We start from the raw sequence: 16,078 nt of genomic DNA, 5'->3' as shown, positions 1-16,078 counted from the left end.
CTGAAATATCTGTAGTTTGGGCCTGGAAACTTGAAATTTTTGATGGTGTACGGACCCTGCCTTTTAAGGCAATAAATCAACGAATGCCTGGTAAATATCATAGGGTTATAGAAAGCCTTACTGATGCACGAAACCTTTGTTGTATCAACTCGGCGGTGACTACACCCTAATGTGATAGGGTTAGAGAAAACCCTGTACCAGAAAGACACAACTGCCCATTGCACTGTGGGAATTGAAGTGGGTAGGAGAGACACACTGTACTCAGATGCGTTATACAACTGATAATTGACAACCTTCGTGGGAACAGTTGTAGCCATGTATGTTGTTGTGGGAATAGTGCAGGACATTCTGTGGCAGTGAGTCGAGAAATACAGGATTTCATTGATGGAATGGGATTTAATCCTGACGATAGTTTTGACTTAAATGTACACGTACACTACAAGGTCAAAGTGAAACGATGGGGTGGCATCCCTCATCACATGTACACGTACACTACAAGGTCAAAGTGAAACGATGGGGTGGCATCCCTCATCACATGTACACGTACACTACAAGGTCAAAGTGAAACGATGGGGTGGCATCCCTCATCACATGTACAAGTACACTACAAGGTCAAAGTGAAACGATGGGGTGGCATCCCTCATCACATGTACACGTACACTACAAGGTCAAAGTGAAACGATGGGGTGGCATCCCTCATCACATGTACACGTACACTACAAGGTCAAAGTGAAACGATGGGGTGGCATCCCTCATCACATGTACACGTACACTACAAGGTCAAAGTGAAACGATGGGGTGGCATCCCTCATCACATGTACACGTACACTACAAGGTCAAAGTGAAACGATGGGGTGGCATCCCTCATCACATGTACACGTACACTACAAGGTCAAAGTGAAACGATGGGGTGGCATCCCTCATCACATGTACACGTACACTACAAGGTCAAAGTGAAACGATGGGGTGGCATCCCTCATCACATGTACACGTACACTACAAGGTCAAAGTGAAATGATGGGGTGGCATCCCTCATCACATGTACACGTACACTACAAGGTCAAAGTGAAATGATGGGGTGGCATCCCTCATCACATGTACACGTACACTACAAGGTCAAAGTGAAACGATGGGGTGGCATCCCTTGTCATATGTACATGTACAATACAAGGTCAAACGATGGGGTGGCATGTCTTCTCATATGTACATGTACACTTCAAGGTCAAAGGGTAATTCACGTCATTTCCACAATCAAATTTACTGAATCGGTGCTTTACTAATGGTGACACCAATTTTATGTTTTAAGGGCGAGCCGACACTGAAGATCCATAGATAGAATAAAAATATAACTGAACATCCACCTTCATATTTTCTTCAGTCTTCATATTTGCATGATTTTCCTATGATGGTGTCAAAGCTTTCAAAGGAAAAATTACTGGGACAATCTATATTTTTCTCATGAACTGGAAGATTTTTATATTTTATTTTTATACGGTAAATATTTATATTAACCGGTCTGACCTAAACCACCAATCGTTGCCGAGTTTAGCAAACAAACTTTCGGAATATTTTGCTTGTATTGATAAGACTGAGTCACAAGTCTATCTGATATCCTACAAATCTCACTCTCAGGCAAGATTTGTCTTACATGACTTTTCCCCACATATAACGTCCACATATGCTCACCGTATCAGTGGAAGACAAGTGGTCTTCAAAGAATGTACCACTGTGCAGAGCACAGATTGTTGCCAAAATCCAATGTACGTTTGAGAGCAGGAATCTACAAATTTGTTGTTCAAGCATGTGATTTAACCCACACTTTTTGGGCTCAAGCCATTTAAACACCGGGACGTATTTATCAAATGTTTTAAGAATTAAGTCAAAAATTTGAATGTAGCTACAAATAAAATGTTTTGCTCTAGAAAATTTTAATTTATATGCTGAATCTGTACTGCGGTACAATGTACTAACTACAATTTGAGTTCTTTCCTGTTCTGGGTTTGGCCTTTTAAGCCCATGTAATTTATGACTCAAGTCTTAAATCGCTTGATAAATACAGACTCAGAGTCTTAATAGGCACTCGAGCCGTCACCCGCTCTATGGACAGGATTGGTATGCATGATAATGTGGTGAAAAAGCATTGTATATAACACCAAGAATATACATAGACTATTAACATATTTATTTACATCTTTAATACACAAGATATAAAAGTAGTGACGATAGAATGAAAATGTAAAAAAGCTTATCACAGACTGGTCAGGGACACAAAACTAAATACAAATGTGAATCAGAGCCTGCTGAATCACTCATCAAAGGGCGCTTGCGAGCTTTGGTTTTCTCCTCCAAACTTCGTGGGTTAAGTCCCCTTGGCTGCCAGCTCGGGACATCATCCCCGTAACTTGGAGCCACGTAGTAATGCCGACTGATGCTGTTATTCAGCTCACATAAGTATGTCACTCCATCCACAACATAGGGCTTTACGTCAGTGTTTTGGGGCTCCAACCTCCCAGAATCAATCAAGTTTGCGAACGCCTGGAAACAAAATACAAAGATCAAAAAACACTTTAATAGCAACTGCCTTGAGTCTTCAACTTCTTTAACAATGTCAAGAAGTTTCGAAAACAAAATAGGGTCCCCTTTATACAGTGATTTTATCCGCACTGCAGTGTACCACGAACTGCAATGCTAACAAAAACAATAGAACACATCTTAAAACAAAGACAGGCACAATGCAATATATAAAAAAAACATACTCGGGTAACCCACCAGGGTAAAGCGTCTCATTCTCTATGGTGCATACGCTTTTCTGAACACTCAATTGCTCTACATCACTGCCACCACCAGCAAAGTTCATTTAGAAATCTTGAGCAACAATAAAGTCAAGCTTATATCACATGCTAAATAGTTCAAACTTATGCTTGGATAAAGCCAATTTTCAAACTCATCACAAAATGAATATGCACCCAAAATTTTTATCAAATCTGACAATACTGCAATCAGCTATTGGATGCAAAGCTATAACCAATGAGAATCAAGGATACATGTATGTTTAAATATGCAAAAATATGCATGGATATGGCTGGTTTTCAATCTTGATATAGGGTCCTAAAAAGTGAACCTGGACATACAACTGTATCAAAATCCAATGATATAGGAATAGTTATTGCACAAAAACAAAACGCTGAAAGTCAAAATTAACATCTGTTGCTTTCACAGAAGCATGGGATGAAAAAGACAAGTTGATCCAAGGAAAACCTGGAGATACAACTCAATACTCTACTTTCTACAACCTGTCAAATACTGATTACATGTACGTGCTGTTACTTACAATACAAGCAGACTCCTCCAGTACATTCCCCCATATAAACAGGCTGACCAACGAGCTGTTCACTTTCATGATGTCAGCCAGAGCACATAATCCTTTCCCTCTGATGTTATTGGAGACGACGACAAGTCTGCAAAACAGAAGGGTGATAAGGCTACAAGTCGCAGATATCCAGTCGAGAAGAGGTTTTAGGTACAATTTTCAGTGGTTTTACCAATCCTTTCCTTTTTTTTTTCCCCACAATATCTTTTAGCAGAGTATCAGTCACGGCCATTTTCTGTGTTATACATTGTTTTAGCAAGCATATTCCCACCTTTTGTAAAAAAATAGCACCCATTTAAAATATCAGCTTTGAGTGGTACACATTTTCGCGTAATAATACTGCTTCCAATCAATATAAAATATTAAAAAGTAGGCTACAGTTTAGAGAAATGTATTTTCTGTTAGCCAACTACAACATTTAAAAACTGGTGTCTATTTAGAATCAGACGATAACTTCATCATGGATCAAATTTTAGGCCAAATACTGAAATCAACAGAAGCACATTTTGTTAAAATACAAGCTCATATTCAAGTGGTGTGGATCTCATCATTTGATGTCACCACTACGTGCCACTTGCATGTACGCATTTCTTTTTTGGGTAAAAAAAATTTCAGGCGAATCTCCTCAATATTTCTTGTGAACACTTCACAATTAATTTGGAAATGATTATACTGTAATTCTTCAACCTTTTTGCATGTGTGCAAGATGTTTAATCAAACATATTCTGAACGCATTATTCTGTGCTGACATATAAAATTATACTTCGTGTGAAGCCCTGAAATTGACCAACACAACCGATATAGTTTTGTCTTCAAAATCAAATTAAAATTAAAGCTGTTACCTTCCTTACAGTGATACTGGTGACCAAGCATCAAGGCCCAATTGAATGTCAAATAAGAAAACACTATGACAGTAATGCACTGAACTAATTTGTCGATTGGAAAAATTTATCTTTGGCAAACTTCTGTTCATGAACAGATGCTAACACACATAACGACGAATAGCTCGATTTAACTGCCCAAGTACATAGACAAAGGCCATTCAACAAATTCAACATGCATGTACAAACTGTAACAGTATTTACAATCAGACAACATGGAGAAAAAGCATTGAAAAATGAAAAATATCAAATACAATGCGTCCAGTGCTGAAGACCACCACAGTGTCCTTGTCCGTATTAGGCCTTGGTGATCAACGCACCTGGTTAAGTATGTACATATCAGGTTGCTCAACACATGGTGTGCAATCACCCCACTCTAGTGTCTGGTTTCCCTGGGCCCCTGTCAGTTTTGACAGCGTGCGAGGACAAAGTGCAATGTATGTAGCAGACAGGAAATCTTAGGAGACTATAATGACATGAAATTTTAGTCTAAATAGTAAGAAGGAATATGCGGTGTTGTTTTGTTTAAAAAAGATTCGGCCCAAAGCCATGGTGGACGGTTACTTTTCTGTGCGGCATCACAAATCCCGTCTCTTCCTTACTTCCTCATAAGGTCTAGACCTATAAAGAAACTGGAAATCGTGATATTTCCTGAACAGTTGAATTTGACCAAATAAGAGTTACATTTTCTGGGCTCGTCATGACTCAAGGTACATGTGTGGATAGAAATTGTTGGTATATTTGGCTAGGGCTTAGGACTTTCATTGGTGATAACACAGGGGTATGGGGAAATGCCGTCGGGATTGTTGAGAATTACCTATGATGCATTGTGGACAGGACTGAAAAATGTGCATTGAAAATTGTCTGTTGATAGCTGTGAGAGGAGGGAGAGTTGTTCATTTCTCAGTTTGAGTGACAGGCGGCCAACCTATGTGGCAAGTGACGTGCAGCACATATATAGTAATACACAGTTACCTCTTAAGTCTATGTTAAATGCACAGGCTTACATTTCTATTTTTGAAGTAGGATGGTGGGATGTAAACATTTCTATCAAGAAGACTATTGATCGTAGCTCAAATCCATTGACACTCAGCAGAAACTACATGTCTTGGGCTACGATTTGGTGCAAGTTTCACATTTCTAGCTGCCATATTACTTGTGTTAAAGGTCATTAAAATTACGTGACTGAAAAAAAGTTTTTTGACCTTATCTCAAAAAGTTACAAAGATGTGCAAAATCCGAAAGCAGAGTGCTGGGCCACCTAATTATGCATACATTTCAGTGAAAGTTCCTCTTTGATATGCCAAAGGGATGAGGAATTAGGGTAAATGGAAATACTCCAGCGTCAAATTAAGCCTCTCACGTGTGTAGAGTGGTATTGTAGGTGGTGAGGGCTTCAGCCAGATGAAAGGCGCCGTCATCCTCCAGTCTGTTGTTACCCAAGTCTAACACCTTTAGTGCTGTGTTGTTCTTCAGCACCTTTGCCAGCTGCTTCATACCATCCCTGGTGATTCGGTTACTGAAAAGCAACAGGTGAACTAAAACGTGATTGTTGTTTCATGCATAATGAGACACAAATTAATTTAAAATTTTTATTTTGCAGGCCGAAGAATCTTCTTTTTTTTTTTCAATTTCAAAGGAGCGAATAAAAAAAAACTTGAAAAAATCAACCAATTCTTGGGAAATGTGGATGAGCCAGCTATCCCAGCAATTTGTCCTCTGTTATTTACGTGACCAAAAAGCCTTGAAAAACAAGAAAATTATGACAAAAATGAAGACAGGACAAAATAAAATTCACAACTGTTTTTTTGTGCATTTTTTGTTTTTTTAGTGGTCACTCGCAAACACAAAACAAAACTGATGTCGTTTTACTCAGAAATATTAGCTCAGAAACTAGGCATTTCATGAAAGGCAAGGAAACTATAAACATAAAGTAAACATAAGCAGAAATACTACTGAAAACTATATGAAAATACCACTGCTTACTTTTTAAAGATTTCTTTCAATGAATTAAATAGTCAACTATGTGGATTGTATGGTGGGTAATATGGACCATATTTATGATATGTGTCACAAACAGTGTCACAGCGACTTGGCTCTAGAACTGCTATTTAATATCAGATTTACTTTTTCATTTATAGGCACTCTTGACGACTTTCAACACCGTATGTATTATACCTAAACACAGGCATGTAAAAATGCACTTTCAGAAGCACATTAAGGCCTTAAATTGATACTTTTGATGCCAACACTTATGTTTCTGTGATAAAAAATTAAGCAAACTTTATAAAAAATGTTCAACTAGTCCTTGAAGGTGGATGAATCAATCAAAATCAAGCAAAATGTGTAAGTTAAAAAATAGCCTAATCTTCAGGTGAAATTCAATATACTCAGAATTTGGACATATAAATTTACAAAAACATTAATCAAACTTAATCAAAAACATTTAATCAAGAAAAAATAACTTTGTTTTGGAACTTATAAGGTGGATGAACCCATCAGAATAAAGCAGAATAAGTCACTTGAAGAGAGCTAAAACTTTAGGTGAAATTATTCAGAATTAGACATAAAAGGTTTAAAAAAACCCATTAGTGATGTCCCTGGTGATGTTCACTAACAGTGAATCTTACCAGCTGAGATCAAGATACGTCAGGGTAAAGTTCTCCATGAGATTCTCAGCCAGCCGTGTTGCTCCGAAATCCCTCATGTCATACTTCTGCAAATGGAGTTCTTCCAATGATCGATTCACCTAGTGCAAAAGAAGATCACGGGTACAAATTCCAGTAAAAACCATGAGAAATGTCTTCTCAGGCGTGGTTACAGAGTGATATTTGTTTATCACTCATAAACTGAAGTTTGAAAGATCAAGTTCATCCCAGTCTGCACATCAATATTATAATAATGTACATTTCCTTACTTATTACTTTGATGGGGCTTATTTTATTTATTTATTTATTTATTTGATCAGTGATTACACCGCATCCAAGAATATTTCACTTATATGATGACGGCCAGCATTAGGCTGGGAGGAAAGCGGGCACAACCCGGGAGAAACCCATGACCATCTGCAGGTTGCTGGAAGACCTTCATGTTTATTTTAACATCGATCTCCATTGAACTTCAAGTATGATGACATAAACTGCAAATAAATGCAAGCAATGCTCACAGAAAACCACCACCGAAGCAAAAGAGCAGTGCAGAGAACCTTCAGAATAGAGGGAGATGCGCATTCGAACTCTTTTTATCCTTGAAAATAAAAACAATCCTCCTGTATCATGTGACTTGTGAAAAATGTTAGGCAACACATGTAGACATTACATTCATGATCATTTGTCTCGCTGTGTTCCAGAGGCACAAATGACACCTCTTTCCTGTAGAAACGTCTTAAGTTCATAACGTTTAACTCCGTAATTCTCTCCCTTGTTTGTCCACTCTGAGTAAATTTTTGTGAAACTTTTTTCAGACACCCATGTTAAAGAAAATACCTCCCATCAATAATTGCCTAACATTTTTGACAAGTTGCAAGATACAGGAGGACATTTTTTACCTTAAGCAATTGAAGAGTTCAGACTCGAAACTGGCCTATTTTAGAGGCTTGGACTGAACCCACACCACATGTGTAATATCCATTGAAGGACATAGCCACAATCTGCCCCCATAATATCAAATATCAAACATTATTCACATCACTGATACAGGTGAATTTTACATGAACCTGCCAAGCTTTCTAACTAGCATATATATGAACATACTTTCTAAGAAATGAGTTGATGGAAATCTAATGTTTCTGTAGTTAAAAGGAGACAGATAAACATAATACAACTTTATTTCAGACTTTCCTTGGACAATTAAAGAACTGTATGTAAAACGTTGTGACATTTACCAAGCAGAATAGAATAAATTTGAGAATCACAGTGATAACTGAGTGATAACATTTTGGTGGAAAGAAACCGAGATGGGGAGACCCATGTTCATCCACAGGTTGCTGGCAGACCCAGCATGAGCTGGACTTGAACTCACAGAGACTGCATTGGTGGGAGGCTGGGTCATTGCGCCGAGCTGGCGTGCTAACCTTTTCAGCTCTGGTTACCGGCGAAAAAACTGATGGCTTTATTACTTTACCAAATGGGGATAAACCATTTATAGCAAACACTGAACTTGTGCTGTACTTGTAACTGTAATGCTGTAGACAGCCACATCAGTCATCATACATTACTTTTAAAGCATTGAAAATGTTATGACAGTACTCACACCACAGTACACAGCAATAAATGTTACATCAGTAGGATTGGAATACAGATTTTTTAGAATAAGCCTGAAAAGAAATAATAATACAGAATTCAAATCTTACTTTCAGAAGGTTGGCAAAATGGATGGTGGTTTCCTCTTGATGTGTGAACAGGATAGGTCTGTTCACATTCAGACATTTCAGTGTCTTGTTGTTGTGCAGAACAGTGGACAGGGCTATTATACTCTCAATGGTCTGCGTGTGAGACAGAAAAAGGAATTATTTCCACCAGGCCGGATGAATCTCACCCAAGGGAGTTAAGCCACAATCACACTAATGGGAGATAATCACGTGCCACTCTGGTGTAAAGAGAAGATCTTTTCACATTTAATATATTCTGTCTTTATGTGAATTTGTTAGACTGTATGCCTCATTTATAAAACTTTGTATTTTTTAACCTTGAATAACAAGGATCAAGATATTCTGGGTGGCTTTTTCAAATCAAGATTAATTTGTTTTGATACAGGTTTTGAGTGGCTATTTTGATTGTTTTTTTTATGGAAACAAAATATTTCTCTCATTTCCACTTCTGCCTGACGTGGACAGATTGTATGTCCCACAACAACACATCATCTCCCCCAGCCCTGGAGCATAATCAAAAATAACAAAGTACCAATCATTATTTTAAGATTATTTCAATTGTATCATTGTATTCATTTCATAAATTAGCAAAACACTGCCATCTGGACAGAAACTCAGCACTGCTTTCTGCCGTACAAAGACAAAAAAAATGTATTTTCAACATACTGTGTTGAGGCTTATAAAGCACATAGATGGCTGAACCAGATTAGGCTTACTTTATAACAACTGAGGTTAATTTAAATCATTGTCAAATAACACGAATGAATGTACACGTATGTAACTGAAAATACCCAGGTTGTACAAGAACACAGAGGTGAGCTAAAACATCAAAGCCCTTACCAAGTCAGTTTCGGCTAGGTCCAAGCTCTCTAATGTCGTGTTAACCTGGAGAGCCTGAGCAAAGTACATCCCTCCTTTGTTACCGATCTTGTTTCCATTTAATCGGATGGACAGCAACACTTTATTCTCCTGAAAACCAAAACAAAATCACTGGCTGTTATGACAACTGATAACAGAAAGAAAACATGGATTATGTTGGGGTCTCCATAACTGAGTGGTCAGCATGCTAGCAAAGTAGAATGACCCAGGGGCCTCTCACCAATGGGAATCATGGGAAGGTCAGCTGACAACCTGTGGATGATCTTGAGTTTCTCGAGCCCGGTTTCCTCCCAACATGATCGTGGCTGCTTTTGTATAAGTGAAATTTTCTTCATCATAGCATAAAATACCAATCAAATAAATAAATGGATATATTTATTAGGCTTGGTTATTCACTCTAGGAGTTTTCACTACAAACACTTGAGCCTCTTTAAAGCCTCAGCCAGGCGAACTGTCCCCACCTCCGTCAAATCATTACACATCATGACTATATTACCACAAACATACTTGTGACAACTCTCACCTGTGGAGCCTCAGCCAGGTAAGCTGTCCCCACCTCCGTCAAATCATTACACATCATGACTATATTACCACAAACATACTTGTGACAACTCTCACCTGTAAAGCCTCAGCCAGGCGAACTGTCCCCACCTCCGTCAAATCATTACACATCATGACTATATTACCACAAACATACTTGTGACAACTCTCACCTGTGGAGCCTCAGCCAGGTAAGCTGTCCCCACCTCCGTCAAATCATTACACATCATGACTATATTACCACAAACATACTTGTGACAACTCTCACCTGTAAAGCCTCAGCCAGGCGAACTGTCCCCACCTCCGTCAAATCATTACACATCATGACTATATTACCACAAACATACTTGTGACAACTCTCACCTGTAAAGCCTCAGCCAGGCGAACTGTCCCCACCTCCGTCAAATCATTACACATCATGACTATATTACCACAAACATACTTGTGACAACTCTCACCTGTAAAGCCTCAGCCAGGTAAGCTGTCCCCACCTCCGTCAAATCATTACACATCATGACTATATTACCACAAACATACTTGTGACAACTCTCACCTGTAAAGCCTCAGCCAGGCGAACTGTCCCCACCTCCGTCAAATCATTACACATCATGACTATATTACCACAAACATACTTGTGACAACTCTCACCTGTAGAGCCTCGGCCAGGTAAGCTGTCCCAACCTCTGTCAGATCATCGCACATCATGACTATATTACCACAAACATACTTGTGACAACTCTCACCTGTGGAGCCTCAGCCAGGTAAGCTGTCCCCACCTCTGTCAGATCATTACACATCATGACTATATTACCAGAAACATACTTGTGACAACTCTCACCTGTAAAGCCTCAGCCAGGTAAGCTGTCCCCACCTCTGTCAGATCATCACACATCATGACTATATTACCACAAACATACTTGTGACAACTCTCACCTGTAAAGCCTCAGCCAGGTAAGCTGTCCCCACCTCTGTCAGATCATCACACATCATGACTATATTACCAGAAACATACCTGTGACAACTCTCACCTGTAAAGTCTCAGCCAGGTAAGCTGTCCCCACCTCTGTCAGATCATTACACATCATGACTATATTACCACAAACATACTTGTGACAACTCTCACCCTTAAAGCCTCAGCCAGGTAAGCTGTCCCCACCTCCGTCAAATCATTACACATCATGACTATATTACCAGAAACATACTTGTGACAACTCTCACCTGTAAAGCCTCAGCCAGGTAAGCTGTCCCCACCTCTGTCAGATCATTGCACATCATGACTATATTACCATAGGCACGCTCATTATAACCCTCACCTGTGGAGCCTCAGCCAGGTAAGATGCCCCCACCTCTGTCAGACACTTACACATCATGACCATATTACCAGAGGCACACTCATTATAACCCTCACCTGTAGAGCCTCGGCCAGGTAAGATGCCCCCACCTCTGTCAGACACTTACACATCATGATCATATTACCAGAGGCACACTCATTATAACCCTCACCTGTAGAGCCTCAGCCAGGTAAGATGCCCCCATCTCTGTCAGACACTTACACATCATGATCATATTACCAGAGGCACACTCATTATAACCCTCACCTGTAGAGCCTCAGCCAGGTAAGATGCCCCCATCTCTGTCAGACACTTACACATCATGACTATATTACCAGAGGCACACTCATTATAACCCTCACCTGTAGAGCCTCAGCCAGGTAAGATGCCCCCATCTCTGTCAGACACTTACACATCATGATCATATTACCAGAGGCACACTCATTAAAACCCTCACCTGTAGAGCCTCAGCCAGGTAAGATGCCCCCACCTCTGTCAGATCATTACACATCATGACTATATTACCAGAGGCACACTCATTATAACCCTCACCTGTAGAGCCTCAGCCAGGTAAGATGCCCCCACCTCTGTCAGACACTTACACATCATGACTATATTACCAGAGGCACACTCATTATAACCCTCACCTGTAGAGCCTCAGCCAGGTAAGATGCCCCCATCTCTGTCAGACACTTACACATCATGATCATATTACCAGAGGCACACTCATTAAAACCCTCACCTGTAGAGCCTCAGCCAGGTAAGATGCCCCCACCTCTGTCAGACACTTACACATCATGACTATATTACCAGAGGCACACTCATTATAACCCTCACCTGTAGAGCCTCAGCCAGGTAAGATGCCCCCATCTCTGTCAGACACTTACACATCATGATCATATTACCAGAGGCACACTCATTAAAACCCTCACCTGTAGAGCCTCAGCTAGGTAAGATGCCCCCATCTCTGTCAGACACTTACACATCATGATCATATTACCAGAGGCACACTCATTATAACCCTCACCTGTAGAGCCTCAGCTAGGTAAGATGCCCCCATCTCTGTCAGACACTTACACATCATGATCATATTACCAGAGGCACACTCATTATAACCCTCACTTGTAGAGCCTCAGCCAGGTAAGATGCCCCCATCTCTGTCAGACACTTACACATCATGACCATATTACCAGAGGCACACTCATTATAACCCTCAAGTGTAGAGCCTCAGCCAGGTAAGATGCCCCCACCTCTGTCAGACACTTACACATCATGATCATATTACCAGAGGCACACTCATTAAAACCCTCACCTGTAGAGCCTCAGCTAGGTAAGATGCCCCTACCTCTGTCAGATCATTACACATCAGATTCAGCTCTGTTATTGCCACGTTCTCCTGCAAGTACAGAATAATCAACAAAATGAAGCCAGCCAGGAAAAATCTGGTTTGATCAGTGCTATTTATTCAGCAATGTCGTGGGAAGGTCTGTCAGCAACCTGTGGATGGTCATGGGTTTCCCCTGGGTTCTGCCCAGTTTCCTCCCACCATAATGCTGGCCGCCGGTGTAAAAGTGATATATTCTTGAGTACAGCATATAACACCAATCTAATATAAAATCAAGACATATATAATTTTGAGCATAACATAAATAATCACTTAAATAAGTAGACAAGAAAATAAAAGAAATGATGACCTCATCAGATATTCATGTTTTCTTGAGGTGGTTTGTTTTAAAATGTCACTGGTAAACAAATTTTAAAGTAATATTCTTTTCTGTACTGCAATGCCATATAGGCCTGCATAAAATAGCCTTTCTGTGTTCAAAGAGGCTGAAAGTGAAATGGTGGATGGGTATGGGTTTCCCCTGAACTCTGCCCGCTTTCTTTCCACAATAATGCTGGTCGCTGTTGTATAAGTGAAATATTCTTGAGTACAGTGTAAAACACCGATCAAATAAATAAACAAATGAAAGTGAAAAGTCAGCTGCTTAAGCATGATATAACATTGATGGGTATGCTTTCAAGATTCAGATGTATGTATTATAATATACCTGTGCCCTCAAAGCCTACCCATTCAGAACCATGACAGGGCTGCAGCATCTATAGAAAGGCTTCTCATGCTGAAAGTACCTTGAGGAGGTTAGCGATGTGTTCAGCTCCTTTGTCTGTGATGTTGTTGTAGCGGAGGTCGAGTGTAGAAATGTACAGATTGCTCATCAGAGCCTCACACAACACCTCCACATCCTTATCTCCTAAACGTATATCTGTCAACAGCTTGTTGTTGCCAGCTAGGTACAAATACATGGTCGCTGAAGATTCACTACAAAAGGACATGGACGAAAATATCACTACTGGATACAATGTTACAAAAACAATACTTATGAAATACGTGAACGAAATATTATACATTTACATGGGTACTAATATGACAATCAAATACTGATCCAATGTTAATACACTGACATATTATATATATATTAAATACATAATAAAGCAGCAAAACTGTATTACTGCTTGCCTGCCATTTGAAAGCCTGTAGTTCCACTACAACATGATGTTCGTGGTTTTGAGAATCCAGGTTCCAAACAAGGAGCAGGAGGTGATATATAACATGGGGCTAAATGGGTGAATACTGATTTCTGTAGAATCTAAAGTTTTATATGTAAATGTACTACAGAGCACTGAAGTTATCATATCCACTTGACGGTCAGACATAGTCTGGTTAGTTTTTAAGAAGAGATGCTTACCTATTTTTTATTTGTTTATTTGATGGTGTTTTACGCTGTACTCAAGAATATTTCACTTATACAACGGTGGCCAGCATTATGGTGGGTGGAAACTGGGCAGAGCCTGGGGGAAGCCCACGACCATCCGCAGGTTGCTGCCAGACTGGAGAGGAAGCCAGCATGAGCTGGACTTGAACTCACAGCGATCGCATTGGTGAGAGATTACTGGGTCATCACGCTGCGCTAGCGCGCTAGCCAACTGAGCCACAGAGGCCATGATTCTTACCTAGAAACATCTATAAATTTCATTTATGGTAAAATCTTGCTCAAGGCAAATTTTTTCTCAGTCAACTTTTCTTTGTCTACGACTCCAGTAGTGTGCAGCAATGTCGTCAAAATTATGAACTGACACATTTGAAAATTGACAGAAGAATTCCATGCACAAGTAACTCATCTGACAAAAGCAACAAGTAACTTAAATAAACAGTGAAATTTTTCCCCCCCAAAAAAACAAAAAAAAACATTTTTGTCAACACTGAACACTTACATTCATAAACTGGTATGTGATATTGACTGACTTTTGGTATATATTCTCTTTTTTGAAAATTCACATCGTATTAAAGAAAACATATAACTAAACTGGGAACACATGTACTTTGATACATATTACTTTCTTTAAAATAAAGATAAGACTTACCCTTCTGTGTTTCCTCTGAAAAAATAAAACAAACAATCAGTACATGTGAGCAACTTTATTACCTGTACATGTAAATGATGCCATATACTGGACATAAATTATGAGCAACATTAATAAGAGGTTCAAGATTTAATATAGAGTAGACACCATATTTGAAAGCTATTCTTTATGAATACAAATAGCGGTTCTTTTCACAAAGATGGACTGCTTCTGTGGCCTAATGGTGTGAGCATTAACCTTGAAGTCAAAAGACTCAGGATCAAATACTGTCCAAAGACTTTGAAAATGGTACTTGCTTCTGCCTCGCTTGGGGCTCAGCACTGAGAGGTTAGAACAAGGAAACATGACTTGTTGGCCTGGTATCAGTATAATGTGACTGAGTGGGGTGTCATGTCTGGTGTCTTTGGCATGAATCCCATTAACGGTGCAGTACTGTAGCGGTGCATAGCCTTGTGGAGAGAGTTTTACTGTGTAAACATGTTTTACTAGAAATTTACAATCTTACCCTTTTTCATCTCGCTTTTTCCTCTCCAGCATCTTTTTCACGTAGGTATTTGGCTGTACATCCAACAGTTTGCAGGTAGACTCATAGCGCTCACAGGTGGCGTAGATGTCACTCATTTTGAAGTCAAGGCTGCAAAAAAGACTCACCATCATCAATAGGGGGTTTTGAGTTTTGACTGTTTTATCACTAAAGGTAAAAAGGTTTTATTATATCATGTGTCCTGTCAGAAATGGAAGACATTTATTTTTCATTATATTCACTATAAAATGGACATCTGAAATGAAAGTTTAACAAAAAGATATTTCGAGTGGATGAAGGATGGAGGAAACTGGAAGTTTCCTGAAGGAAATGGGTGTACATGTGGCCCTAAACATGCATGTGTAGGCTAAATGTAGCTTTTAGCCTGTTGTTTCATAAAAAAAAACAAATGTATCCACCAATGAAACCTTAAATCTAGTTAGCGTGAGGCCATTCTACGTAGTTTATGCACGTCTGTAAGCTTTATCGGTTCCAGATATTGAAACAAAACTAGAGTTTGAATCTTATAACGAAATTTGGACAGCCAACAATAGTTCAGACGTCTACCATGCCTGAAAAGCAAACGAATGTTATCAATTCTTGTTTGTATAGAAATAATAGAGTAGACGTACCGGGGATAGTTAACCTCTAAAACTATTAGTTATACTCACATATCAGCTACACAGTATAAAATTTTTTACCAGAACTGCCTTAATTTACCGCCCTCACACTGTTGCTACAACAGCTCTTTTTCTCGCCAAA

The 16,078-nt window shown here is 39.4% G+C and overlaps 1 protein-coding gene across 1 annotated transcript; it reads right to left on the bottom strand.

Annotated features, from left to right (window-relative positions):
• Window positions 1–2,223: 2,223 nt before the first annotated feature.
• LOC135465778 (leucine-rich repeat-containing protein 34-like) lies at window positions 2,224–16,071 on the bottom strand. Its single transcript, XM_064743116.1, has 11 exons — window positions 15,988–16,071; window positions 15,299–15,427; window positions 14,794–14,808; window positions 13,501–13,690; window positions 12,683–12,766; window positions 9,461–9,589; window positions 8,603–8,734; window positions 6,882–7,000; window positions 5,615–5,770; window positions 3,332–3,458; window positions 2,224–2,535 (listed from the first exon to the last, which is right to left on the bottom strand). Exons 2-11 carry the CDS (start codon window positions 15,412–15,414, stop codon window positions 2,260–2,262), a joined length of 1,344 nt encoding a protein of 447 aa, XP_064599186.1. The 5' UTR covers window positions 15,415–15,427; window positions 15,988–16,071; the 3' UTR covers window positions 2,224–2,259.
• Between the last annotated feature and the right edge of the window lie 7 nt (window positions 16,072–16,078).

This window comes from Liolophura sinensis, chromosome 5, assembly GCF_032854445.1.
Source record: "Liolophura sinensis isolate JHLJ2023 chromosome 5, CUHK_Ljap_v2, whole genome shotgun sequence".
In the NCBI taxonomy this organism is placed as follows: Eukaryota; Metazoa; Mollusca; class Polyplacophora; order Chitonida; family Chitonidae; genus Liolophura; species Liolophura sinensis.
The sequence above is the reverse complement of the archived record's forward strand: the minus strand, read 5'-3'. Positions and strand labels throughout refer to the sequence as shown.